At 35.3% G+C, this 11,424-nt stretch overlaps 3 protein-coding genes across 3 annotated transcripts; all 3 read right to left on the bottom strand.

Annotated features, from left to right (window-relative positions):
* Positions 1 to 1,050: 1,050 nt before the first annotated feature.
* On the bottom strand, positions 1,051 to 3,553 carry LOC133704538 (protein trichome birefringence-like 4). Its single transcript, XM_062129387.1, has 5 exons — positions 3,014 to 3,553; positions 2,713 to 2,905; positions 1,968 to 2,161; positions 1,662 to 1,820; positions 1,051 to 1,506 (listed from the first exon to the last, which is right to left on the bottom strand). Exons 1-5 carry the CDS (start codon positions 3,541 to 3,543, stop codon positions 1,170 to 1,172), a joined length of 1,413 nt encoding a protein of 470 aa, XP_061985371.1. The 5' UTR covers positions 3,544 to 3,553; the 3' UTR covers positions 1,051 to 1,169.
* Positions 3,554 to 5,312: 1,759 nt separating this feature from the next.
* Positions 5,313 to 6,446, bottom strand: LOC133704342 (uncharacterized). Its single transcript, XM_062129147.1, has 4 exons — positions 6,353 to 6,446; positions 6,056 to 6,261; positions 5,674 to 5,899; positions 5,313 to 5,592 (listed from the first exon to the last, which is right to left on the bottom strand). Exons 1-4 carry the CDS (start codon positions 6,432 to 6,434, stop codon positions 5,477 to 5,479), a joined length of 630 nt encoding a protein of 209 aa, XP_061985131.1. The 5' UTR covers positions 6,435 to 6,446; the 3' UTR covers positions 5,313 to 5,476.
* Positions 6,447 to 8,511: 2,065 nt separating this feature from the next.
* Positions 8,512 to 10,883, bottom strand: LOC133704326 (putative pentatricopeptide repeat-containing protein At3g16890, mitochondrial). The gene has a single exon (XM_062129126.1). It carries the CDS (start codon positions 10,826 to 10,828, stop codon positions 8,669 to 8,671), a length of 2,160 nt encoding a protein of 719 aa, XP_061985110.1. The 5' UTR covers positions 10,829 to 10,883; the 3' UTR covers positions 8,512 to 8,668.
* Positions 10,884 to 11,424: the final 541 nt, after the last annotated feature.

Raw genomic sequence — 11,424 nt, forward strand, 5'->3', positions numbered from 1 at the left:
TTTATGGATAAGAAAAAACAAACCAGCTAACATGGCTTCATTGCAAGCCACTGCATGCATACTCGTAAAAAAATCCACTGAATAAAAATAAAATATAAAATTTGACATTTAGGGAACTCATTGCAATAACTTTTTAGAGCATGGTGTACTAAATTGTTTTTGGAAAGAAGTATGACGACAAAAAAATAAAAAGGAAAAAGAAAAATATCGTCTTTAAAGAAAATAATAATGAAGTGAATGCCAAAAAAATAAAAATTCCTCTGGTTTCAGACAAACCAAATAATTCTTCATCTTTGATTCAAAAGATTTGTTATGGACTTATACATGTAAAAGATAAAAATCCAATCACATTAATTATCATTAAATTAATTATAATGAAAAGTAAAGCATCCAAATGACATTAAAAAGTGTGAAACCATGTGGCCATCTCTGCCCTTCCTTCGCAACTTGCAGCCAGCATGGCAGGTCATAAAACATTCCCCATGCCAATCTTCATGACACAGATGACCCAAATTCTCAGGGGACTGCCTCCCCTTGGCCGTGATGTTAGTAACCAGCGTTTTGTACCTTGCAAACTCATAGATTATTAACCCACGCGCTCTCAGGCTCCCTCAAATCAAGCACAAGCAAATATACAAGTTTCCTTCTCGAACCTATGTAATACTCGATTGTTTAGAGATCATGCACAATCATTTTTCTTATCAAATACTTTCAGAGCGAAGGTTAAAAACCCTTAGAACGTTTAATGCGTTGCTCCTTCTGATAACTGAAAATGATATGCAATAAATGGTAGGATTTAAATCTTCAATGCCTATAGAGCAGGATGGAAAGGACAGTCGATTATTATCCCAGACCAATGCCTTCCATTTGGTGGGATTCTAGTCGGACACTGAACACACTCTAAAGTCCACCACTCTAAAGAAATTGTGCCGGTTATTAAGGTCTTTACTGTTGTGTTGGTGTTCACACCTGTTGTCTAATAAAGGAATAATTTTTTTTTTAACAAGTTCGAGAAAGTAAAGCTTAAAAACAATCAACTTCAAGCTTTCTTTCGCATTTCATCTTCTCTATCTACAAGGGTCACGGTTAACTGCTACAAGATTGTGTAAGACATTTGAATTTTTACACTATTTATCAGTTGGACAACATGAACTACCACAAGTGTCGGTCTAGTGGTTGCTTGACAAATCATGATGTGATAAAAGGTAAGTGGCGTAGAAAAGCTCATTCCAGGAGTCTGGAACACCGGGAAGACACCAATGGCTGCAATCTTGGATAATCCCAGGAATTCTTTGATGGACATTAGGTTTCCGGTAAACCGAAGGATGCCCATCTTTTCTGTACCCTGTCATTCTGGTAATGTTGAGGTAAAAAACTGGCGTCTTCATCTCTGATATAACAGATTCGAGAATCTTCATCATCAATGGATATGGTTTAAGTAGAGTGTCGTTTGTTACAGGCTGCCTCTCTTCATGACAATGCCCACCTGAATCCCATTTCCCTTTCCTGCTATGCCACAATAAGAAAATTCGATAAGCCTGATATGGAAAAATCAGAATTAGCAGTGTTACCATGTAAGATCACTTGATCAACTAATGTACAAGATTTGTGAAACCAAGGGTGGTAGCAGGAATAATTTGCAGTTGCATTTTCTTGTTTACCTGAAGTGAGAAGCTGAGTATCCACCGAAGAAGACCCTGGTATGGCTTCTGTTGATGTTAGAATCAACCCATTTTGCCCATGTCCATAAAGCTTTCTTATAAGCTTCATTTACTTCTAGCCTGTTATAGACTTTCCTGCCTTCTTGGAAGTAATTTTTGCTGGAATATAAAATGACAAGATATTAGCATATTAATTTTCAATGGTAAAGGTAATAAAATGTTGATTATGATGATGACTATAGAGGGTTTCGGGTTACGAATTTGCTTATAAATCATGCGAAATCTTGAAATTAATGGAAAGCGTACCCTCTGTATGTTTTCTGGTGCGTCCACCAGTGACCGGTGTTGAAGATGATTATATCAGCATCATGGTAATTGAAAGAAGGGGTTTGGATCATGTCAAGCCTGAGTCTTTCTTTTCGATTTCCACGCCTGTCTGAGCTTCGCCATTCTTGAACAAGGAATGGCGATTTTACAAAGTCTATTGAGCAATTATGATCCTGCATCATAGGAAGAGCACAGTCAGATGTTTAACTCTGCAACTTCAAAACTTCTTTCGACTTTCTACAGCATTTTCTAGACGTCGAAAAACGCAGTAGGAGGGATTTGTGGTTGGATGATTGTAAGCCCAGAGTAAAGAGTATTGGTGAGGATAAGCCCATGGTTTTGCAGATGCAATATTGCAGGCTTTGCATCTTAAATTAACCCACCAGAACATGCAGATTTGGACACGGTTCCAATGAAGAGTGCTGACATTTCCAGTTATAATAAACACTTAGAGATAGATTTGCTTACTAGGAGATTCTGTAATGACCTGATTACTGTGTGCTAATGATAAACCCCGTTATTCAGATGTGTTACCTTAATCACTAACAAAAGAGATTGAGCATAGAGGAGGTCTCTGGCAATCAGAAATGGATGAATTAATTACAGGAGCCATTGTGAGCAATGCATGGAGAACCTAACAGGACTGAAGGGACATGAATGATAGTAGTACAACCAACAGCAATTAACTGATAGAATTAACAAAACTAGATTTTCTTTAACTCACTACGAAGTTGAAAGAGTAGAAGCCTCTAGTCCTGAACTCTCGCCGACCCTCAATTTCAAAGATTCTGCTCTTATTCTCCACTGATTCTCTCAATGCACATACCAAAGATTGCCACATATTCCTATTCAACGAGTCCCCCACAAACACCATTCTCTTCCCTCTCAACATTCGCAACATCTGTCTCCCATCAAACCTGCACAATCCAACAAACCCACAATAATAACAGAGAAAGAATCCTCACATACAGAAAAGCACAACTCATGTGAAAATTAAAAGAAACCAAGTGAATTTGTCTTCAGACCTTGGAATGTGGCATCCATGAGGTTTCCATCGATATCGAAGATAGTCCAAGTCAGGCCTTCCGTTATTGAAACAGTTGAAGGCATCATCTAAAAAAGGGCAAGACCCAGGTTGGTAAATAGGATCAGAATCATCAAGAACCCAATTCCCATTAAATATATCGCAAGAACTAAGGCCTGCAATAACATCATCAATTTCTTCTTCTTTTCTTGGATTCATGCGAGTTCTCTCCATTGCAGTAACAGAAGAGAGTGTGCAGTTATCGGTTGAGTCAGAGACTAAACATGTTCTTGAAGATGTGATTGAAGAGAACGGAGAAATATAGTTTGCTGCAAAAAGAATGCTAGAAGCAAGAGAAGATACAGTTAAAAAAGACGGCAATTGGTTGGTTAGTGATGTCGAGGAGAAGAAGAATAACGAAAGAAGGAGAAGGGCAATGGCTAAACGGTGGGTTCTTGATCTTGGTAAAGGGAAAGATAGGGTTCTTGAGATGTTAATGGAAGTGGTGAAAAGGTTCTTGTAAGGTGCCATGGAAGTGTTAACGAGAAAGAGTTGAATCCGGGAGTCCCCGTCCGGTTTGTTTATATCACGGTTGATTTTAGCTGTTTCTGTACATTGTAACAGAAAAAAGATTTGGAGGGAAAGGTTGTTTTTACCTTTTTCTAATGGGCTCGTTGGGTTTGCTCTTTATATCCAATTTTATGCGTTTTGTAATTGATAGTTTTTTTTTTTTTTCCCTTAAAAAAATTATATGATGCATAGTCTATCCATTTTAAAAAAGCTAAGCATACGTGGGTTTGGGTTTTTAGATGTGAATGGGCCTATTCTCTTAGATCGGACAGGCCTGGTCTTTTTTGTTAAATAGTGTTAACTTTTTTTCTTTTCTTTTATTAAAAAAATAAGAATAACTTGTCTTTAAATAAAGATATTAAAACAACAATTAAATAATTATCCAGTTTCCCATAGTTCTTAATAAAATTAGAGTTTTTTTATGGTAATATCAACAATTAATTTATGAAAAGTTATATATTAACCTAGCATGCAATTGTTTTAAAAGATCTACTCATTGATTTTCAAAGAGAATAAAATATTTATTTTATTATTTTTTATTATATCAAGGTACATTTTTTTCCTCTTTTATACAAATCAAAGTTTTTATGAATGTTTTTTTAATTCTCATTGTTCATTATTTAATAAACCCTGTTTAGACATGTTTTCATTTAAAAAAAACTACATGAACATGAAAAATATTTTTCACTAAAAAAATACGTTTCTTCTTCATAATTATACTAATTATCGTTCTTCGCTCTTGCAATGCGACAGTGTGCCTCAATCCTAGCTATCATCGGCAATCATGCTCCCTCCGTGAAAAAAATCTCCGAGAATCACCGGCCCACCGTAAGTGGGAAATCACCCATCATTGGATCGATAAATAATGATGATTTTCTAGGGATTTGATTCCTCTCAAGTTTGGAGTAACATGATACCTTACGTGGAAGTGAATTTGAACAATTTATTTTAAAATCAACGGTTTCCTTTTCTTTATAAAGAAAAATTACTAACAATTTTCAGGAAAAAAAAATCTGACCACTAATTAATGTAGATGATGTTTTGCTTCTACTTCTACTTTCACTTTCAGTGTTTTTCAAAAATATTTTTGACTTTAAAAAATATTAAATTAATATTTTTTAAATATTTTTAGACATATTAATATTAAAAATAAATATTTTTTAATATATTTTTAAATAAAAAGCTAATATGATTAAAAATCATAAGCACTAAAATTTCAAATGTTTGTTTTTATGATGAAATATGTTTTTTGAAATTTTTTATTATTTTTATTGTTGATGTTAAAAATAAATTTTAAGAAGTAAAAAAAAAATATTATTTTATTATATTTTTGAGTGGAAAATTTTAAAAAAATTACAACTATCACAATAAAAAAAATATCTTAATTAAATAAAATCATATATAACGGTCCGGGTATTTCTAATACGATTTAGAATCTCTAATTTTGAGGATCGACATGGGAGACTTTTATCTTTCTAGGCATTGGTTATCTCAATTGTTAATGCACACAGAACAGTCAATGCTGCGGGTATTTATCACAGAGCTGAATGTGAAGTAGCAAAATCCTGTTACCCGTACCGTTGGTTATAGTCATAGATCATAGATGTGTGGCTTCAACAAAATCTATTGGTAACTAACTACTTATCACATCTCACTGCACATTTTACTCTCTATCTTGTTTTTTTTTTTATATATATATATATATATATATATATAAGGACAGATAAACTTATTATTTTCTTCCAAAGTGCCAAAAGGTGGGCGTTAACTTCAACATCTCTTTATTACATAAAGCTAGCGAAAATAACGATCATGTCTCCTGGATCTCTGAGACCATCTCAACTGAAAGCAATAAATCTCCAATCACAGATAGCAGACGCCGCCATCGCAGGTATCAAAGCAATAAAGCATGCCCGCCGAACATGAAGCCAACTCCGAGCAGAATCTGGTTTGCAGTCTTGAATGCATTGTTTTCTTCAAATTGAAGGTGCTCGGACACATCAAAATTACCTTGGGGTGACACCAGTATCAGATTATGAATTTGTGGAGGAAACCAGAGAAAGATAACAACTTCATAAACTAGTAAAATACCTCTCTCGGGACCGTAGCCACATCCGGCCTTGATTGTGTCTCTGATATCCTCTATGGTGGCTTTATTATAGAAAACAAAATGTTTCATGATGTTTTCAATGCAGCTGAGCACCAAATGTGTCTCTACAAGGCATGGTCCACCGCAGTAGGAATCAGCGTATTCAGGAGGCACGTTAAGCTTACCTGTCTGGGTCAATCTATAGGCTACTTCGCAGCTGCTGTATAACTGAGACTTGGAAGAAATCAAAAGGCCAAAGCAATTCGTAAGATAGTGGTTTTTTTTTTGTGCTAACGGGAAAACAAAGGCCACACTAGAGGCAGCTCCCAGAAACGAAGCACTTAACGCGTCAGTAGAGGAAAGTAAAGAAAACTATAAACTTACATATTTATCGCTGAAACAAAGCAACGCTTTGGCAACAATTTCAGCCGGATCAGCATCTACGATGCCTGTGCCTGTTTGAGGAACACCACCAGTAGTGCCAGTGCCTGTTTGAGGGACGCCACCAATAGTACCAGTGCCCGTTTGAGGCACCCCACCTATAATTCCTGTGCCTGTTTGAGGCACATCTTCCCCTTCATCTGCCTTCCCTGTGAAGGATCAGCAAATTAAAGTTAATGCTCCTGAATTAAAATCACTAATTTCTCAGGACTATCTGTTTGTTATCTGTCACATATATACCTAGGTTGCAGCAGAATATAGAGACCCCAATAAGAACTGCAGATAAAACCCAGAGTCTAAATGTGATTGCATATTGTGCCATTATTGAAGATGGTAGATAACACAGCTTATAGAAAAAAAGGGGACGGGATGGGGCTAATTATATACCAAAGCAGTGCCATCAACCTAGAACATGTCGCGGTTATTAGTTGCTTGCTGTTGGTGCAATTCAATTCCTACTTTGACTAATGTAGCCTAATATACCATGACACACTCCCAGTTAATGTTTTTTTCTTTCTAAATTGAGATTATATGATTCGTGTAACTTTTCATCTTTTGGGAATGACCCACAAACCGAATGATCTAAAATATTAATCTTTAAGAATTCATGCAAGAAACTTGGGGAGCTGGAGAATCTTCATGACAATTTGTAATGATATATAGAAATGGTAGTGATAATAATAGTAGGTTGGTGATTTTTTTTGGAATAAAGTGTCAGCATAGTGGTTTGGCCTCTATTTTGGGCATAAATCTGGCTGAACGGATCAGAGGACTAAAGGAGAAGAGAGCAGTTGGAGTGCAAGCCACCTAACTTTAACTCGCCTAGAGTTTCTCTGAGCAACAAAATTCAAACCTAAAAATACTTTCTGGTTAAATACTTCTACGACAAGTCAAGGTTACTTCTCAACTTCACTAACGAGGAGATTCAGCATAGTTACTTCATGTCTTCATCGCCTGTTGGCTCGAGTAATGCATAGCCTGAGCATGAGCATACTATTAATTTAGGATAATTGGCTTGTTAAAGCAAGGTCTTCGAGAATTCAGATAATCCCATTGAATCACTTGGAACCCTGGCTTAAACGTTTCAGCTTTTCTTCTAGGTAACGAATTGTTAAATTAATGTTCAAAACGCACGCGAACCAAGTTATGCCTGTGCTAACTTCGAGAATGTGCCGGCCAAAAGAGAAAATACATACATACATTTCTATTTTCTCCTTGGGATCTTAAAGGTAAAACTCGTAAATATACATTAAAGTATAACTATGATACATCAAAGTATCATAGTTATCAAACTTGCAATAGCACAACAACCACATCGACTAGAAAATATCTAAAATCTAATTCAAATTAAGTTTTATTTCTAGTTGTTTTAACTTGATTAAATTTTAATAACTTCACAAATAAATTTACAATTCAGTTGATTCAACTAAACATGAATAAGATATACTCGAATAAACTTTAAAAAAATATTTTAAAATTTTTTGTTTAAAACAATGTTATTTCAATTTTTCTTTTAATTTTTATCCAAAATAACACTATTTTAATATTAATCAAGGATAATTCAACGACCTTTATATTGATCTGTCGATCCAACGACTTAAGCTTGAGTTAGGTCAAACCTCTAGTTGATTAATATGACAAGAACAAAAGCTGTTAGAAATTAAAATTATATTTGTTTTGTGAAAATATTTTTCTTAGGAAAACATGAAGATACTTTTTTATTTTCCTTTTTTTTTTGTTTAGATTATAACTTCCAATTTAATTAAAATTTTACTAGCTAAAATGTTTTACTTGTATTTAAACAACCCTATAAGCTATTTTTCAATGAAGAATTTAAACAATAAATAACTTTCAAAATATAATAGATTTTTCTATATAATTTTCTTTATCATTAAAGATTATAATCTTATACTTGAAAATTTTAGTTTCTATCTCTATAATTTAGAATTATAATTATTAGAACCCGAGAAACTCTAATACTATAAGCTTCATCATATAGATAACATTAATTATAGTTGTAGAACTTGTGATACTAATAATATTGATGAGAATTAACCATATAGTAGGTGGCTCAGTGGTAAAAGTTTGAGATCAAGATGTTTGCTTCCTTGTGGTCTCAGGTTCGAGTCCTATGATTGCTAATATGATGGCCATTGGAAACTTACATGGTCGTTAACTTCAAGGCCCGTGAGATTAATTGAGGTGCGCACAAACTGACCCAAATACTCATGTTAATAAAAAAAAATATCAGTGAGAATTGTGGTAGTCATAAGATGGTAATTGTAGCAAAAGCGATATAAGATGGTAATTTTTACAGAAGATAGAAATCCACCAACTCAACATGCGTATGACACCGGAATCAACGTGATTTTTCTGCCAAAAAATATGAAACAATCTGATTGGAGCAGAATGGAGATCTTCTATACAATTCTTCAATATACATGATTCCAAATGCCACAAGCAAAAACCAGCCGGCTGCTTTATGGCTGGCTCTCAACTTAAGAATGAATATTCAAACAAATCAGCCCTAGCTTATGAACCAAGAGCAGCAGAATCCTATACTGCAGGAATGGATTTTAGAGAAATTCCTCTCTCAGAACATATTTTTGCTATATTTTGAAGCTCTTCAAAATCGCCTTGCTTAACCAGATTTTCTGAAATCAAATTGCACGTGAAGGAATCAGGAACACAGCCATTCAATTCCATTGAAAAAAACATCTTCTTAGCTTCATCACATCTCCCTGATTCAAACAATGCCCTAACAAGAGCACCATAAGTATAGTTGTCGGGAATCAAACCCAAGGTAGACATGGAAACAAACATCTTCTCTGCTTTCTCAACTTTTCCCATCCTACAAAAACTTTGAATGAGAGCATTGAAGGAGAAAATATCAGGGCTTATTCCATCCTTTCGCATGTCTTTTAAGAGTTTCATTGATCTACCAACATCTCCTATAAGACACAGAGAACGAATCAATATATTGTACGTGACAGCATTAGGAGAGATACCCCATTCCACCATTTCACTGAAACAACCTAAAGCATCATCAAACTGTTGTGCTCGACAAAGACAGTCAATTATTGAACTAAAAGTGAAAATATCTGGCTTCAATCCAAGTTCTAAAAGCATCTGCAACAGTTCACGTGCTTTACGCACCTCTCCATCTTTGCAGTGGCCACTAATAAGGGTATTGAAAGTAACAAGGTTGGGAGAAACACCTCTATCTTGCATCACTTTGAAAACCATTACTGCCTTGTTCATCACATTGGCTTTGCAGAAGCAATCAATTAGCATGTTATATGAAAAGACATCAGACACAAGTCTGTCCTTGACCATTTGATTCAAATACCGATCTCCCTCCATACCTCTTCCTGCTTTATACAGAGTTTCAATTAATGCAAGATAAAAGCTAAACCCCAACTTCGCACCCCGCGCAATAAATTTATCCAATATCCCACATGTCTCGTTGACATCCAAACCCTTTAACAAACAAGTCATTGTGATGTTAAATGTCGAACTGTCAGGCAAATAACCTCTCTCCCCAAGTTTCCTCAATAATGCACCTGCCTCTCTTGGCATACACTTCTCTGACAGGCAACAGAGTAAAGTATCACAAGCCAATCTCCCCAAAACAGGCTCCTTCTCAATAAAATCTATCACCAGTTCAAACGCCTCACGTGGAGCCACACAACGAAACACCCCATGAACCAATGATCTGATAGTGGCTTCATTAGGATTGACATTCCGAAGCTTCATTGTTTCAAAAACCCTGAATGCTTCATCAACCCTCTTTGCATTGCAAAACCCATTTATTAAGTTAGTGTATGTATAAACATTAGCTGAATATCCAAAACCTTCCATCTGCTTAACCAACCGAAGTGCCTCATCCACCACACCAATTTTACAAACTCCATGAATAAGCATGTTATAAGTAAACCTGTCAGGTTTACAATTATCCGCTGACATCTGTTGAAACTTCAAATAGGCAAGGTCAAGAGAGTTTGATTTCACCAATGCATCAATAACAGCATTATACAACCTTGTACTAGGAGTAATACCCAAAAAAGATATTTGTCCAAATATTTCCTCACAATACTTTGCCAATCCTAACCTTCCCCAACTACCAATCAAAACGCAAAGCAAATCTTCGTCAACTCGAAAACCTGAGTTTCTAATATCTTTAAGCAAATCAACAGACAATACAACAGGACCTTTTCGATAAAACGCATTAGCTAAAACACCCTTAACAGCCTGATTCCTAATAAATAACGGGTCAACATTCGAAACCCAGATATAAAATCTCAACGGGTATATTGGATTTTCTTGATTTTGCAAAACACTAACTACAAACTGGGTATTCAAATTAATCCTCTTTGCCTTAAACTCGTGGTTTAGCAGTAAAAACCAGTCATTTCTTGACAGAATTCTAGAAATATAATGACGATCAACTGACCTGGTATCTCTGTTATGTGAAACATGACCTTTTGGGACTGATAATAAGTTGGGTTTTGTAAGTTGAGAGTTTAGTGAAGAAAGAGTATTATTACCTGTTAAAGAAGCTTCAGTGTGGTTGGTTTGCCTTTGAAATCGATCAGTATTGGACTTTGAGGGGTGCTTTTGTGTGGTGAGTTTTGGCTGATTGCATGATTTTTGAGATTTAGAGAGGTTATTGAGTGCAGGTGATGATGCCCTAGAAGCTAAAGAAAGCCCTCTCATGTCCTTTCTGCTGATAGTGGAACAAAATGGAGTTTTGCTTATACGAATTTCATTGCCAGAGTCAAAGTGACTCGTCGTTTCATCTTTCGTTTATGCATAACGACGACTAGACGGTTTTCATAAACGACTGGGTGTTCTCTCTAATATATGAGTGACATGTCGGCAACAAGCCTATCATTATATTATGAAAAGTCCGGGTTTGTTTGGTAACATTACCCAAACTAAAAGGATAGAATATTTCCAATTTCTAAACTCTTGAAAGTTGATCAGATGCAATCATACTAAATACTTGATAAGAAAGCAGAATTATCATGTAATCATTTAATTTTATTTTTTTTAGTTTAACGTGGGTGTCCGGACTAGCTTGCGCGCACCTCAACTAATCCCACGGGCCTTGAAGTTAACGACCATGTAAGCCTCCAGTGGCCATTATATGAGCAACCACAGGGCTCGAACCTGAGACTACAGAGGGAGCAAACCTCTTGATCCCAAATCATTTAATTTTTAAAACATAATAGATATGTATATAATTATTATAATTTTTAAACGGTGTAGCTCTTTGAGAAAATAAATAAATAATATAGATTATTCTAAAA

Source organism: Populus nigra, chromosome 10, assembly GCF_951802175.1.
Source record: "Populus nigra chromosome 10, ddPopNigr1.1, whole genome shotgun sequence".
Lineage (NCBI taxonomy): Eukaryota > Viridiplantae > Streptophyta > Magnoliopsida > Malpighiales > Salicaceae > Populus > Populus nigra.

Excerpts from the sequence above, each read along its gene's own strand:
- LOC133704342 (XM_062129147.1), bottom strand. The coding sequence starts at position 6,434 with ATGGCACAATATGCAATCACATTTAGACTCTGGGTTTTATCTGCAGTT. Across the intron at positions 5,900-6,055 it reads TTTGTTTCAGCGATAAATAT|TTATACAGCAGCTGCGAAGT; the intron begins GTAAGTTTATAG and ends TCCAAGTCTCAG. Across the intron at positions 5,593-5,673 it reads TGGCTACGGTCCCGAGAGAG|GTAATTTTGATGTGTCCGAG; the intron begins GTATTTTACTAG and ends TGTCACCCCAAG.
- LOC133704326 (XM_062129126.1), bottom strand. The coding sequence starts at position 10,828 with ATGAGAGGGCTTTCTTTAGCTTCTAGGGCATCATCACCTGCACTCAAT.
- LOC133704538 (XM_062129387.1), bottom strand. The coding sequence starts at position 3,543 with ATGGCACCTTACAAGAACCTTTTCACCACTTCCATTAACATCTCAAGA. Across the intron at positions 2,906-3,013 it reads CATGGATGCCACATTCCAAG|GTTTGATGGGAGACAGATGT; the intron begins GTCTGAAGACAA and ends TGGATTGTGCAG. Across the intron at positions 1,507-1,661 it reads TACTCAGCTTCTCACTTCAG|GAAAGGGAAATGGGATTCAG; the intron begins GTAAACAAGAAA and ends GTGGCATAGCAG.